At 44.8% G+C, this 15,865-nt stretch overlaps 1 protein-coding gene across 6 annotated transcripts in view; it reads right to left on the bottom strand.

Moving 5' to 3' along the window:
- The window catches only part of LOC130368994 (pendrin-like), a 222,433-nt gene that overhangs the window by 26,449 nt on the left and 180,119 nt on the right, over positions 1–15,865 (bottom strand). For all 6 annotated transcript variants that reach the window (XR_008892636.1, XM_056573591.1, XM_056573592.1 and 3 more), the window contains 2 exons: positions 8,931–9,026; positions 8,572–8,805 (listed from right to left, as the gene is read on the bottom strand). Coding sequence is in view for 5 of the 6 variants with exons in the window: in XM_056573591.1 (XP_056429566.1) it covers positions 8,572–8,805; positions 8,931–9,026 (330 nt within the window). In the remaining variant the exon portion in view is untranslated. The remainder of the gene's footprint in view (positions 1–8,571; positions 8,806–8,930; positions 9,027–15,865) is intronic.

Genomic DNA, 15,865 nt, shown 5'->3' with positions numbered 1-15,865 from the left:
ATAAATGTGCAGTGGTCTATAAACTGTAGCCCTCCAGATGTTGCAAAACTGCAAATCCCAGCATGCCCAAACAGCTGTCTCTGCATGCTGGGAGTTGTAGTTGCGTAACTCCAGCTGTTGCATAACTACATCTCCCAGCATGCCCTTCGGCAATCAGTACATGCCGGGAGTTGAAGTTTTGCAACAGCTGGAGGCATACTGGTTGGAAAATACTGAGTTAGGTAACAGAACCCAACTGAAGGTTTTCCAACCAGTGTGCCTCCAGCTGTTGCAAAAGTACAACTCCCAGCATGCATGGTCTGTCAGTAAATGCTGGGAGTTGTAGTTTTGAAACAGTTGGAGGTTTGCCCCCCCCCCCCCCATGTGAATGTATAGGGTAGTACAGTGAGTTTTCTGCTTCAAGTTTGGACTGCGGCAAATTTTTTGCCGCAGCGCAAACTCCTAGGGGGAAACTCACCGTAACCCGCCAGTGCGAAGGTACCCTAAAAACACTACACTACCACATAATGATTGGTAAAACACTACATATACACCCCCTTACACTGTCCCCACCAATAAAAATGAAAAACGTATCGTACGGTAGTGTTTCCAAAACGGAGCCTCCAGCTGTTGCAAAACAACAACTCCCAGCATTTCCGGACAGCCACTGACTGTCCAGGCATGCTGGGAGTTGAAGGGGTTATCCACCATAAGGTAATTTTAGTACGTACCTGCCAAACAGTAACAGACATGCTTAGGAAGGATCTGCACTTGTCTTGGGGCTAAATGGCTATGTGGTGAGATTACCATAACACTGTGGCTAGCTTTTTGTGAACTTGTATTTCCTGTTTGACTTTTCTTTTTTTGCCTACAAATCCCATAATTCCATTTTCCTCCCTCCCACACATCAGCCACCCTACCCATTGAAACAAAAATGAGCTGCATCCATCAAAAGACCTGTTGTATTCAATCAGGGTGCCTACAGCTGTTGCATTAGTTGCAGATTGATCCCTCCACCCATTGAAGCAGACAGGCTCCCTGTCATCAGCTAACTAGTCAGTCAGGCCTCATTGTAAGCTGGGAAAAATCCGAGACAATAGTCATTTTGTATGCTGTTAAAAATAAATAGTGGGGTGAAAATCACATAAGAATTATGAGAAAACCAACACACAGGTACAGACACTATATTATGAACTACACTAACTTTACAGCCCCTGTAGCATAGTCAAATAAAAAAAAAAATCCTGGAATACCCCTTTAAGCAACAGCTGGAGGCTCCCTGTTTGGGAATCACTGGTGTAGAATACCCCTATGCAATCCCTAATGTAGCCCTCAAATGCGCATGGCGCTCTCTCGCTTCGGAGCCCTGTCGTATTTCAAGGAAACAGTTTAGGGCAACTTATGGGGTATTTCCGTACTCGGGAGAAATTGCACCACAAATTTTGGGGGCTTTTTTTCCTTTTACCCCTTATGAAAAGGAAAAGTTGGGGGCTACACCAGCCTGTTAGTGTAAAAAAATATTTAAATGTTTACAATAACATGCTGGTGTTGCCCCATACTTCTTATTTTCACAAGCGGTAAAAGCAAAAAAAGACCCCCAAAATGTGTAACGCAATTTCTCCTGAGTACGGAAATACCCCATATGTGGGCGTAAAATGTTCTGCGGGCGCACAACAAGGCTCAGGAGTGAGAGCGCACCATGTACATTCAAGGCCTAAATTGGTGATTTGCACAGGGGTGGCTGATTTTACAGCGGTTCTGACATAAACGCAAAAAAATAAATACCCACATGTGACCCCATTTTGGAAACTACACCCCTCATGGAACGTAACAAGGGGTATAGTGAGCCTTAACACCCCACAGGTGTTTGAAGAAATTTCATTAAAGTTGGATGGGAAAATGAAAAAAAAAAAATTTCACTAAAATGCTGGTGTTACCCTAAATTTTTCATTTTCACAAGGGAAAATAGGAAAAAAAGCCCCCCAAAATTTGTAACCCCATTTCTTCTGAGTAAGAAAATACCCCATATGTGGATGTAAAGTGCTCTGCGGGTGCACTACAATGCTCAGAAGAGTAGGAGCGCCATTGGGATTTTGAAGAGAAAATTCGTCCAGAATTGAAGGCCACGTGTGTTTACAAAGCCCCCATAGTGCCAGAACAATGGACCCCCCCCCACACATGTGACCCCATTTTGGAAACTACACCCCTCACGTAATGTAATAAGGGGTACAGTGAGCATTTATGCCACACAGGTGTCTGACATATTTTTGGAACAGTGGTCTGTGAAAATACACCCCACTGTCGTTTTTGAAAAATGTAATTTCTGTCAAACGACAGTGGGGTGTAAATACTCATTGCACCCCTTATTAAATTCTGTGAGGGGTGTAGTTTCCAAAATGGGGTCACATGTGGGGGGTCCACTGTTCTGGCAGCACGGGGGCTTTGTAAACACACATGGCCCCTGACTTCCATTCCAAACAAATTCTCTCTCCAAAAGCTCAATGGCGCTCCTCCTCTTCTGAGTATTGTAGTGCGCCAGCCGAGCACTTGACGTCCACACATGAGATATTTCTATACTCAGAAGAAATGGGGTTATACATTTTGGGGGTCATTTTCTCCTATTACCCCTTGTAATGTAAATGTAAAATTTGAGAAAAAACTGCATTTTAGTGAAACATTTTTTTTTTCATTTACACATTCAACTTTAACAAAAAGTCGTCAAACACCTGTGGGGTGTTAAGGCTCACTGTACCCCTTGTTTCGTTCCTTAAGGGGTGTAGTTTCCAAAATAGTATGCCATGTGTTTTTTTTTTCTGTTCTGGCACCACAGGGGCTTCCTAAATGCGATATGCCCCCAAAAACCATTTCAGCAAAATTTGCTTTCCAAAAGCCAAATGTGACTCCTTCTCTTCTGAGCATTGTAGTTCGCCTGCAGAGCATATTACGTCCTAACATGGGGTATTTCCATACTCAGAAGAGATGGGGTTACAAATTTTGGGGGGCATTTTCTCCCATTACCCTTTGTAAAAATTGTAAATTTGGGAAAAACTGCACTTTTTTTTTTTCCATTTACACACATTTACACATTTAACGAAAAGTCATCAAACACCTGTGGGGTATTAAGGCTCACTGGACCCCTTGTTACGTGCCTTGAGGGGTGTAGTTTCCAAAATGGTATGCCATGTGGGGGGTTTCTGCTGTTCTGGCACCATAGGGGCTTCCTAAATGCGACATGCCCCCCAAAAACCATTTCAGCAAAATTCATTCTCCAAAATCCCATTGTTACTCCTTCCCTTCTGAGCTCTCTACTGCACACGCCGAACACTTGACATACACATATGAGGTACTTCCTTACTCGAGAGATATTGGGTTACAAATGTTGGGGGGCTTTTTCTCCTATTACCCCTTGTAAAAATTCAAAAGCTGGGTCTACAAGAACATGCAAGTGTAAAAAATGAAGATTTTTAATTTCCTCCTTCACTTTGCTGCTATTCCTGTGAAACACCTAAAGGGTTAACACACTTACTGAATGTCATTTTGGATACTTTGAGGGGTGCAGTTTTTTATAATGGGGTCATTTGTGGGGTATTTCTAATATGAAGGCCCTTCAAATCCACTTCAAAACTGAACTGGTCCCTGAAAAATTCTGATTTAGAAAATTTTGTGAAAAATTGGAAAATTGCTGCTGAACTTTAAAGCCCTCTGATGTCTTCCAAAAGTAAAAACATGTCAACTTTATGATGTCATCATAAGGTAGACATATTGTATATGTGAATCAATATATAATTTATTTGGGATGTCCATTTTCCTTATAATGTTTCAAAGTTATAAGTTATGTCCATTTTCCTTGTAATGTTTCAAAGTTTCAAAGTTATAAAATTGCTACATTTTCAATTTTTTCATCAAATTTGGGAATTTTTCACAAAGAAATGATGCAAGTATCGACAAAATGTTACCACTAACATAAAGTAGACTATGTCACGAAAAAACAATATCGGAATCAGAATGAAAAGTAAAGGCATCCCAGAGTTATTAATGCTTAAAGTGATAGTGGTCAGATGTGCAAAAAATGGCCGGGTCCTTAAAGGGGTACTCCGCCTCTGGCATCTTATCCCCTATCCAAAGGATAGGGGATAAGATGTTAGATTGCCGCGGTCCCGATGCTGGGGACCCCGGGGATCGCTGCTGCGCCACCCGGCTATCATTACTGCACAGAGCGAGTTCGCTCTGTGCGTAATGATCGGCGATACAGGGGCCGGAGCAGCGTGACATCATGGCTCCGCCCCTCATGAAATCACGGCCCGTCCCCTTAATGCAAGTCTATGGCAGGGGGCGTGACGACCACCACGCCCCCTCCCATAGACTTGTATTGACGGGGGCGGGCTGTGACGTCGCGAGGGGCGGAGCCGTGACGTAACGATGCTCCGGCCCCTGTATTGCCCGTCATTACGTGCAGAGCAATCTCGCTCTGCGCAGTAATGATAGCGGGGTGCTGCAGCAGCGATCCCCGGGGTCCCCAGCAGCGGGACCGCGGCAATCTAACATCTTATCCCCTATCCTTTGGATAGGGGATAAGATGCCAGAGGCGGAGTACCCCTTTAAGGTGAAAATGGGCTGGGTCCTTAAGAGGTTAAAGTCCTTCTCTCTTGATTACTTAGTTTGGTGTGGCGACTAGCTCTAAATTAAATTATAGAAGACACTGTGCACTTTGGAACTAACAGTGCTTTTTAATAAAGTGTGTATGCGTGTTACTTTTTTTTCTCAAATTTTTTTTTTTACATTTTTCAGGTAGTACTACTACTCCCAGCATGGAACAGACTGTTCCATGATGGGAGTAGTAGTACCTGTACTAATAGACATATCGCCATAATATAGTAGCGGAGCAGCTCTATACAGCGCTCACATCTCTGCACTATACTCTGGCCAGTGATGTGAACAGAACATCACTCTTTCATATTTTCCGCCCAGAGTGGGGATTGGCCGGATGGTTGCAGCCAATCACTGCTCTCAGAGGGAAACATGAATGAGTGATTTTCTATTCATATCACTGGCCGGAGTATAGAGCAGAGATGCGGAGCGCAGGAGAAAGTAGGGCTGGGCGGTATGACCAAAAATGCATATCACGGTATTTTTGCCTGTTATGGCGGTTCCACGGTATTTAACAGTATCCCCCCACTCCCGAGGAACTGATCATATATGACCCCCAGACGCTGCTATATTTCTTTAACCCCCCCCCCCCTCCTCCAGGCCCCGGCGCTTTAAATTAATGAAATGCGGGTCGCGGTGCTTTAAATTAATGAGATGCAGACCGCGGCACTGGAAACGATTAAAGGAAAACTGTCTCCCGCACTATCCACAGGTACTGATGGATAGTGTGGGAGACGCTAATTCCAATAATCCCTACCTTGCCTGGATCCGCCCAGCCGTTCGCCCGCAATTGTAGTTTTATTCTATGTGTATATCTTACCGTAACTGACATGGGCGGGGCTTCTGCAACTGGCATGGGCGGGCCTTCTGCAGGTTAACTGGATCTGACATCAGCGCCGCTTATGAATATTCATCCCCCCTCCCTCCAGTTCTCCCCCGCTTCGCCGCTCCTAACTGGAGGGAGGGGGGGACGAATATTCATAAGCGGCGCTGACGTGATTGCCAGTTAACCTGCAGAATCCCAGCCCGTGCCAGTTACAGCAAGATATACACATATAATAAAACTACAATTGCGCCGCGGCCCGCATGTCATTCATTTAAAGTGCTGCGGCCCGCAAGTTAATCATTTAAAGCGCCAGCGGCCCGCATGTCTTCAAACTACAAAAGCACCGCAGGCCACATGTCATTCATTTAAAGCACCGCTGCCCGCAACTTAATCATTTAAAGCGCTGGCGGCTCGCATGTCATTCATTTAAAGCACCACGGCCGCAAGCCATTTATTTAAAGCGCCGGTGGCCCGCATGTCATTCATTTAAAGCGCCGGCGTCCCGCATGTCATTAATTTAAAGCGCCGTGGCCGCAACATAATCATTTAAAGCACCGGCGGCCCGCATGTCATTCATTTAAAGCACTGCGGCCCGCAACTTAATGATTTAAAGCGCCATGGCCGCAAGTCATTGATTTAAAGCGCCGGCGGCCCGCATGTCATTCATTTAATCATTTAAAGCGCCGCCGCAACTCATCTGCAGGTGATAATTCATTCGAGGGGTGAGGGGCCCGACCAGTATTGCGGCATGGGAAAAATTCGGTATGACTGTGTACCGCCCAGCCCTAGGAGAAAGCCCTCCACATCTCTGCAATAGATAGGACGATCACAGCGGTTGTCAGGAGTGATACCCGCTGTGATCTGTCCTTAACTGCAGGTACTACTACTCCCATCATGGAGCACACTCTGCTCCATGCTGGGAGATGTAGTACCTGCATTAATAGACAGATCGCAGTGAGTGTAACTTCTTACACCTGTTGAGATCTGTCTTTTAATGCAGGTACTACAGCTCACAGCATTGAGCAGAGTGCGCTCCATTTTGGGAGTAGTAGTACCTGCAGTTAAGGAAAGATCACAGCTAGAGATGAGCGAATTTACAGTAAATTCGATTCGTCACGAACTTCTCGGCTCGGCAGTTGATGACTTATCCTGCATAAATTAGTTCAGCTTTCAGGTGCTCCGGTGGGCTGGAAAGAGTCTCCTAGGACTGTATCCACCTTTTCCAGCCCACGGGAGCACCTGAAAGCTGAACTCATTTATGCAGGATAATCCATCAACTGCCGAGCCGAGAAGTTCGTGACGAATCGAATTTACTGGAAATTCGCTCATCTCTAATCACAGCGAATGTCACTCCTGACACCCGCTGTGATCCTCCTGTATAATGTATAGATGCGGCCAGCCGCTCTTCTATGGTCCCCTGCACTGACATATATATATATACACCTATTCATATTTCCCACATAGCTGTGATTGGCTGTAACCATAAGAATAGGTGTATATATAAGGCAGTGCAAGTGACCATAGAAGAGCGGCTGCCGCATCTATAAATTATACAGAAAGATCGCAAGGGAACCGGGGCGATCTGTCAATTAGTACAGGAACTACTACTCCCATCATGGAACAGTGTGTTCCATACTGTGAGTAGTAGTACCACCTAAAAAATAAAGAAAAAAAAGTGAAAAACACACACACACTACATTTTAATTATTGTCAGCGACATTTTTAGTGCCCTGCCCGCACACATAAATTGATCCCTGTTTAAAAATTAATGAAAAATGTTGTTATAAAAAGATAAATTTTGTTAAATACTATTTTTTCCATCACTACTGTATCTTCTTTATTATTTTTTAATGGCACCCTATGAAATGTTATCAAAAAAGGTATCTCCATCCATTTTTGGATCGCTACAGTCCAAAAGAGAATAAAAAACGCCTGAAAAAACGCCAACGTTAAAACCCACATGGCGTTTTTCTTAGCGTTTTTTCACTCCCATAGACTTCTATGGGAGAAAAACGCCACGATTTCAGGGAAAATAACACCATAGGCTCAACATGCTGCGATTTTGCAAAACCACGAAGGAGCCGAAAAACTTGGCGTTTCCCCCCCCCCCAAAAAAAAAAAAGTGGAATTCCAGCCTTAAGGTTGTTGGTTTGGCCTAAAAATTCCATAGACCTAAATCTAATTTATCATATGTGGGATGTGCCCAAAAAATAAGTCTGATCCATGGAGTTACTACTTTGCAACTTACAGTCCTTAAAGCAACTGATGCTAACATCTTAGTGCAACATACCACAGGACATCTTCAGAGGTCTTATGGAGTTGATATTTTGATAAGTCAGAGCTGTTTGAGTGGCACAGTATTAGGCAAGTGATTTTAAAGGGGTATTCCGGCCCTATGACATCTTATCCCCTATCCAAAGGATAGGGGATAAGATGCCTGATTGTGGGAGTCCCGCCGCTGGGGACCCCCGCAATCTTTCATGTAGCACCCCATTATCATCAGCTTCAGGAGCGAACATCGCTCCCAGTCTGATGAATCACGATCACAGGGCCAGAGTATCGTGACATCCCGGCTCCGCCCCCGTGTGACGTCACACTCTGCCCCCTCAATGCAAGCCTATGGGAGGGGGCTTGGCAGCTGCCATGCCCCCTCCCATAGGCTTGCATTGAGGGGGCGGAGCCGTGGAGTCACAATACTCTGGTCCCGTGAACGTGATTCATCAGACACAAATTAATGTTAGCTCCGGAGGCTGATGATAGCAGGGTGCTGCATGAAAGATTGCTGGGGTCCCCGGCGGCAGGACCCCTGCAATCAGGCATCTTATCCCCTATCCTTTAAATAGGGGATAAGATGTCTAAGGGCCGGAGTACTCCTGTAATGTTATGCCTACTGTGTTGATAGTGGTTTCTATCCACACAATAGGGCTTCAGTCGTACAATGTAATTATTACTCAACATATTACAGTTTTACAAAAAAAAAATATATATATATTATATATATAAAATGTATTTATTTATTGAAATAAACTAAAATTTGCAAAGATATATACATATATATATATATATATATAAGTTTTTTTGTGTAACTTTTGTAGAAAGAGGCTCTATCTTTTACTTACCCCCTTTAGACAATCCACGGCTACCACATCAATAAAGCTTACTTGTCCAAAATCTAAAATGACACTGTGTATTGTGACCACTGGAATAGATACACTGTCGGGGAACTCTGTATTCCAGTCTACTTGCATATTTAAGTCATTGGCATTGACTTCTTTTCTTTCTGTTCCATAATCATCCTTTTCTTCATCTGATTCAGAATCTTCATCAGTAGCAGAGTTTCTTTTGATCCCATTCTAAAAATATATATTTACACAGTCTACTATAAGAATCTTTTAGTGGTTGAGTATACATCAAAGGATTATTTTGCTGACTGTAAATACATTATATACAAACTATTTGCCACTAGGACTTACAGTACCTGACTTGCTGTTAACTCTTTTATCTTGAGAAGTTTGTTTCTTTTTCGTAGAGCCTTTGTTCTTTTGTTAAAAACTCTAACAGCATCAAACCCAACCTGAGAAAAATAATTATTAAAGTTATCTTTTGTTTCCAAGTGCCAAAATGTTTCAATAATTTGGCTGACATTTATCATTCAGTTTACATGTGTTTTTTAGTAGACATTGCATAGGTTGAAAAGTTGCATCTAAAATTTGGTAAAATTTGTAACTTGTTTTCTTACTCCAAAAAATAACACAGGAGACAAGTGTGCATGGTAAAGCTGTAAATGTACCATTAACGGACAGTTATTAAAGTCTGTGCCTGGCACAGATCTGTAAATAGTGACAAATGTTTGTGCACCCCTAAGGTTTGCAGGAAAATGTTATTACTCTTCACAGCTCTGTGGTTTGCTCACCAAGTAGCCGATATACAACAGAGGGGTGTGGAAATCACACACAACAAATTTACTACTAGTTAAGACTGCTAGCATCATGGCATTTCTTAGATGCAGTTGAATTTATTAAGAGGTGCATGCCAACCCAATCCTTTACTGAGCAGGTTTAACTTAAGACCAGCGTATTAAAAGCCACTGTTAGTAACTTCTCCCTAAGGCTATGCTCACAAGACTGAATTCAGCTCAGAAATGGGACTCTGCTTTACAGTGCACAAAGTGGAATTTGTGCAGCAGAAACATTTTGCTACGGAAATTCTGATTCCAGCCTCCGCTCAATTCTTTCTGCAGAATCCGCTCGGAGATGCATTGCCGTCTATGGAGTTGCGGCATTTCTGAGCAGTCTAAATGCCAGCTTGTTCTGCCGGCGCCTGCTGTCTGCGGGATGTAAATGTACGTCTTGATGAGGAGGTACATCACGCACCAGAACGGACATTTACGTCCTGTACATGACCGCGAGCATCGGAGCGGTGCTAGCGTCATGCACTGCAGGTCCCGGCTGCTAATGGTGGACATGAGCGATCGCCCTGATGTCCGTCATTAACCCCTCAGTTCCACGGGGATCCGATCATCTAAAATGGCGTCCGGAGGTCCCCTCACCTGCCTCCGGCCGTCTCCAGGGGTCTTCTGCTCTGGTCTGAGATTGAGCAGACCAGAGCAGAAGATCGCCGATAATACTGATCAGTGCTATACCCTATGCATAGCACTGAACAGTATTAGAAATCAAATGATTTCTATAGATCAGGGGTACTCAACTACCGGTAAACGTCCAAGCTAAACACTAAGACCTGGTTCACACCTAGCAGCCGCAAATATACCAGAAATAGGCGCTGCCTGTTATAAAACATTATAAATGAGTCATAATCGTTCTCCAATTGCCACACACTGTGCCCCTGGTATAATACTGACACACACTGTGCCCCTGGTATAATACTGCCACACACTGTGCCTCTGGTATAATACTGCCACACACTGTGCACCTGGCATAATACTGCCATATGCTGTGTACCTAAATAGAATGCTGTCAAACACCATGCCCCTGATAGAATACTGCCACACATTGTGCTCCTGGGTATACTGCCACACACTGTGCCCGAGTATAATACTGCTGCACACCATGCCCCTGAGTATAATACTGCCACACACCGTGCCCCTGAGTATAATACTGACACACATTGTGCCCCTGATTATAATGCTGCCTCACACTGTGCCCCAGAAGATAATGTCACACACTGTGCCCCTGAATATAATACTGCCAAATTCTGTGTACCTAAATAGAATGCTTCAAACTCCATGTCCCTGATATAATACTGCCACACATCCTGTTTATGCGTATAATACTGCCACACATTGTTCCCCTGATTATAATGCTGCCCCCCACTGTGCCCCTGAGTATAAAACTACCACATGCTGTGCCCCCAAATATTATACTGCCACTGTGCGCTAACCCGAATTATACCTGTGTCCCTTAACTGTGCCACTATGCCTGCCCTCCATATGAACTGTGCCACTATGACTGCCCAAAACCACAACTTCCATTATGCAGACAGAAGAGCATGATGGTAGCTGTAATTTTGAAACTGTAGAGTTAAAGGTTGGGAAATACCTGTAATACACATACTTCCGGGGGGTGGACTGGAGGCAAAAATAGGTCCGGGCATATTAGACTATGAAGCCCATTTTTTTTATGGTGGGTGTCGCAGAAGTCAGACACCCATTAAAATAACATAGGCTGCATACTCTAAAATCACCTCAGTTTAAGTGATTCTCCAGCTGTTGCAAAGCTTCAGGTATTATGGGAGTTGTAGTTTTGTGACAGTTGGACAGCCACAGATTGGGGTTCAGTGTCACCCATCATCACTGCAGAAATTACAAGTGACTCTGATGGGACAGACAGGAGAATAAACAATTGTATAAGGACTCATAGGAGATGTCTTCTCTGTTGTCTTTACTTTTCTTCTTCCTCTGGTCTTTGTCTTCTTTCAGCTCCATCTTCCTCTGCAGAGTCTGACGCCCGCGCTTCATTGATTGCTTTGTTAATAGATCTTCATCCTCTGCATGACAACAATAATCATTATAACCCTGCCAGACATCATGACCCCTAAAAATAATACTGCCAGACACTGTTTCCTCTGTTTGTCAGAATCCCACCCCTGTACTCCCCACAGACCCATTTTTCCCCTCCTCGTGCAGACCACTAAAGGCTTCTCCACACTGTGGACATTTAGTCAGGGAATGTCCACTTGCTGCAGGCGCCACAGAAGCCATTGGCGATAGGACTGCATGGATGTGCGCCATCTCTATAGATGACAATGCAGTCTGACGGAATTTCTCCGGCAGAATGGACATCCACCCAAAGAACAAACATGGTGTACGTCCATTTTGCTGGGGGAATTCCACTGTGGCAATTCTGCACAGAGCAGCAGAATCCCATTGAAAACAACTGGACTCTGCTGCAAGCGGATTTCTGCCGGAGGAATGTCCTCAATGTGGATAGGCCCCTAAGTCCTCCTCCAGACTCCTCTGCCCTCCAAGACCCCTGCATCGTTCTTCTTTAGACTTTTCTGCTCCCCTGACCCCTCTATTCCCTTCTGCCCAAACACCCTCCACCCCCAAGACCCCTGCATCATTTTCCTTTACACTTCTCTGCCCCCCAGACCCCTCTATCCCCTTCTGCCCTAACACCTGCTCACAATCCATGCATTATTCTTCTTTAAACTTTTCTGCAGCCCCCAGACCCATCTGTCACCTTCTGCTCTAACACCCCACCATCTTTAGCCCCTTGCATCATTCATCTTTACATCTTTGAGCTGCCCCCCCCCATATACCTCTTTATTCCCTTCTGCCCTAACAATCCCCCCCCCCCCTCCAAGACCCCTGCATTATTCTTACTCTCACTTTCACTGGCGCCGGGCGCAGATGGCTGGCCCCGCAGACGGCCCGGCTCTGCACACTTCCCTGTGGCCCAGGTCTCGGCGATGCTCCACTGCACTGGCCTCTTCTTGTCAGAAACATATAGGGCAAATACTATGTGCCAGGGATGTGCTTATATAAAACTTAGCTTTTAATTTATCAAAAAATGCTAAAAAGGTTTTTTTTAGTGTTTAGTGATGTATAAATGATATTTGTTAGATCACTAGTGTCATTGGTCTACACTGGCCTCTGCAGGGCCAAGCCAGTCCAGTGCAACCAATCACCCTAGGCGGCACATGCACACCACAGGGTGATAATAGTTTAAACCACAACGCGTTTCTACCTGCTGGTACTGAGCAGGTGTCCTCAGGAGGTATAGACAGTGATCATATAAATAATTTGCTAGAGGATTGTTATATCCCTACTAGCTCCACAATTACAGCTAAAAGAAAATTCTAGCTCAATGATCAGACCGCTATCATGATAGATAATAATACCACATAAGTTGACATGGGTGCCTGTAAAAAAGAATATTTCTTCTATCCCTACAGTATTTGCTCATTCGGAGCCTATACAGCTTAGGAACCTGTGGGGAGAAATAATATAGGCTTTCCCTAGTAGTCACACGTGGTGTATAGTTGCAGTCTGGGGCAATCTGCCTCCGTGATCTCCACCTGCAAAAAAAATGAGGGTATCGATGTTGAACATATTCCCTGTGGAGAGATAGACCAGTACTGTGTTCTAACAGACTGTATGCAACTCACGGTTAGTTGTAAGCAGAGTGCTTAGACGCGTCCCCGCTCTCCGCTGGGTGGCGGAAGTGTCCGGACACTCTCACCTGATGCGGTGAGATGTGGCGTCTGTCGTCACTTCCGCCGGCAGGGCTGCTTTATTCAGCGCGGCGCGCACCGCCCTCTGTGACGCAACCAGATGGGCGTGCGTAACTATTGTAAACAAACACACGCCGCGCTGACACCAATGAAAGCAGATGCCGGGAGTGACAGTTAAATTAGCAAGTGAAGTTAGTAAATCCCCAGTGGCGGATCCCAACATTGGTATATCACTATATTAGACCAGGTATGCTGCATAGTAGGGACTTGAATCATTAGATTTAAGGGCAAGTTGATGAATAATGGCTCACTATTTGTACCTGTATGTGCTAGAGAGCTCATTATATTCCAATGAGGTGTATCAAAAGAGTAATGTTTGATTATGTTATTAGATAAGATATTAGGGATCAGCCAGATCACGCACCAAAACAGTTTTTGTATTTATTTTGTTCGGAGTGTAATTATATAAGCGACATGGGGGGGATGGATAGCCCTATGGGGATATTGACAGTGGTTAATGGGGCCCTAGGGAACCTATCCTTACCCTATTATACCCTATAGAGTCGACCCTAGGCCTAGGCGGGGGGGCCGCCCTAAAAAGGGCGGTCCCGCACAGGAACCTCCTACTCTGTATCTATAATACCCTCTCTAGGGGGAGGAGGTGAGTAATTACTCCTGTCCGACCTACTAAGGTCGTCCCTAACTGCCTAGTGGTCACCTCAACAGGAACACCCATGTCGCACTATAAGAAACAAGCAAATTGTAATTGTTCATTTAACCCCCATGGTGAGATGGAATTCAAATTGTAGATCCATCTACACTCTTTTTGTAAGAGCAACCTATCAAGGTTGCCCTTTCTTTCTGAAGGAATTATTCTCTCAATGCCCACAAATTTGATATCACCGACTGCTCCCCCGTGTACTGTATTGACATCGATTGCTACTGGTGTATCACGTGAGTGCCGTATGTCACCTATATGCTCCAATATTCGTTTTTTGAAAGGGCGGATGGTTTTACCAACATAAAGCATAGGGCATGTGCATACAGCTACATAGATCACAGACACGGTGGAGCAGTTGATGAACTGTTTGATCCCATAGGTAGATGTAGGGACCATCGCTGTCTTACAGATATGTTGACAAGCGCGACAATGGCCACACTGAAAACAGCCTTGTGGTGGTTTCTGTTTGTTTAGCCACGTCTGACCCTGTAAATTCAGATTATCTAGATGGCTGTGTACCAGTAAATCACCCAGGCTTTTTCCTCTTCTGTAGGTGATCTCTGGCTTTGTTCCCACTATTTAGTGCAAGTCAGGGTCCATTCTCAGAATTTCCCAATGATGATTGATGATATCCCGTATTGGTGTTGCTAATTTATCATATGTGGCAATAATTCTGGCTGGTTGCATTGTAGCTTCTGTAGGTGGTTTGGGGCTAAGGAGCTCGGTGCGTGATCTGCCAGATGCCTCTCTATATGCCTGAGTGAGGATGTGTTGGGGATAACCCCTCTCCCGAAATCGTGCCGTCATGTCTCGGGCCTCTCTCTTATAGTCTTTTGTCCTCGAACAATTCCTCCTGAGGCGTAAGAACTGCCCCTTCGGGATCCCCCTTTTGAGGGGGCCCGGGTGGCAGCTCTCCCACCTCAGGAGGCTGTTCGTAGATGTTAATTTCCGATGTATAGTACTTTGTAAAGTGTGGTCAGAATCAATGAAAATTTTTATATCTAAAAAGGCTAATTCTTTGGTCTGAGTTTCATACGTGAAGAAAAGCCCTATATCATTGTTGTTTATAGATTGTACCAATTGGCCAAATTCTTCAGAGGTCCCATTCCACAGTACGAACACATCATCGATAAATCTAAGCCAAATCATGGCTGATTCACTGAAGTGTTCCTGTTCGTCGTGGAACAGGGTGGTCGCTTCCCACCAGCCCAGGGTGAGGTTTGCATAGCTGGGGGCACAAGGGCTCCCCATGGCAGAGCCTTGTGCCCCCAGCTATGCAAACCTCACCCTGGGCTGGTGGGAAGCGACCACCCTGTTCCACGACGAACAGGAACACTTCAGTGAATCAGCCATGATTTGGCTTAGATTTATCGATGATGTGTTCGTACTGTGGAATGGGACCTCTGAAGAATTTGGCCAATTGGTACAATCTATAAACAACAATGATATAGGGCTTTTCTTCACGTATGAAACTCAGACCAAAGAATTAGCCTTTTTAGATATAAAAATTTTCATTGATTCTGACCACACTTTACAAAGTACTATACATCGGAAATTAACATCTACGAACAGCCTCCTGAGGTGGGAGAGCTGCCACCCGGGCCCCCTCAAAAGGGGGATCCCGAAGGGGCAGTTCTTACGCCTCAGGAGGAATTGTTCGAGGACAAAAGACTATAAGAGAGAGGCCCGAGACATGACGGCACGATTTCGGGAGAGGGGTTATCCCCAACACATCCTCACTCAGGCATATAGAGAGGCATCTGCCAGATCACGCACCGAGCTCCTTAGCCCCAAACCACCTACAGAAGCTACAATGCAACCAGCCAGAATTATTGCCACATATGATAAATTAGCAACACCAATACGGGATATCATCAATCATCATTGGGAAATTCTGAGAATGGACCCTGACTTGCACGAAATAGTGGGAACAAAGCCAGAGATCACCTACAGAAGAGGAAAAAGCCTGGGTGATTTACTGGTACACAGCCATCTAGATA

Source organism: Hyla sarda, chromosome 4 (assembly GCF_029499605.1).
Source record: "Hyla sarda isolate aHylSar1 chromosome 4, aHylSar1.hap1, whole genome shotgun sequence".
Lineage (NCBI taxonomy): Eukaryota > Metazoa > Chordata > Amphibia > Anura > Hylidae > Hyla > Hyla sarda.
Note: the sequence above shows the minus strand (reverse complement) of the source record. Positions and strands in the feature narration are given on the sequence as shown.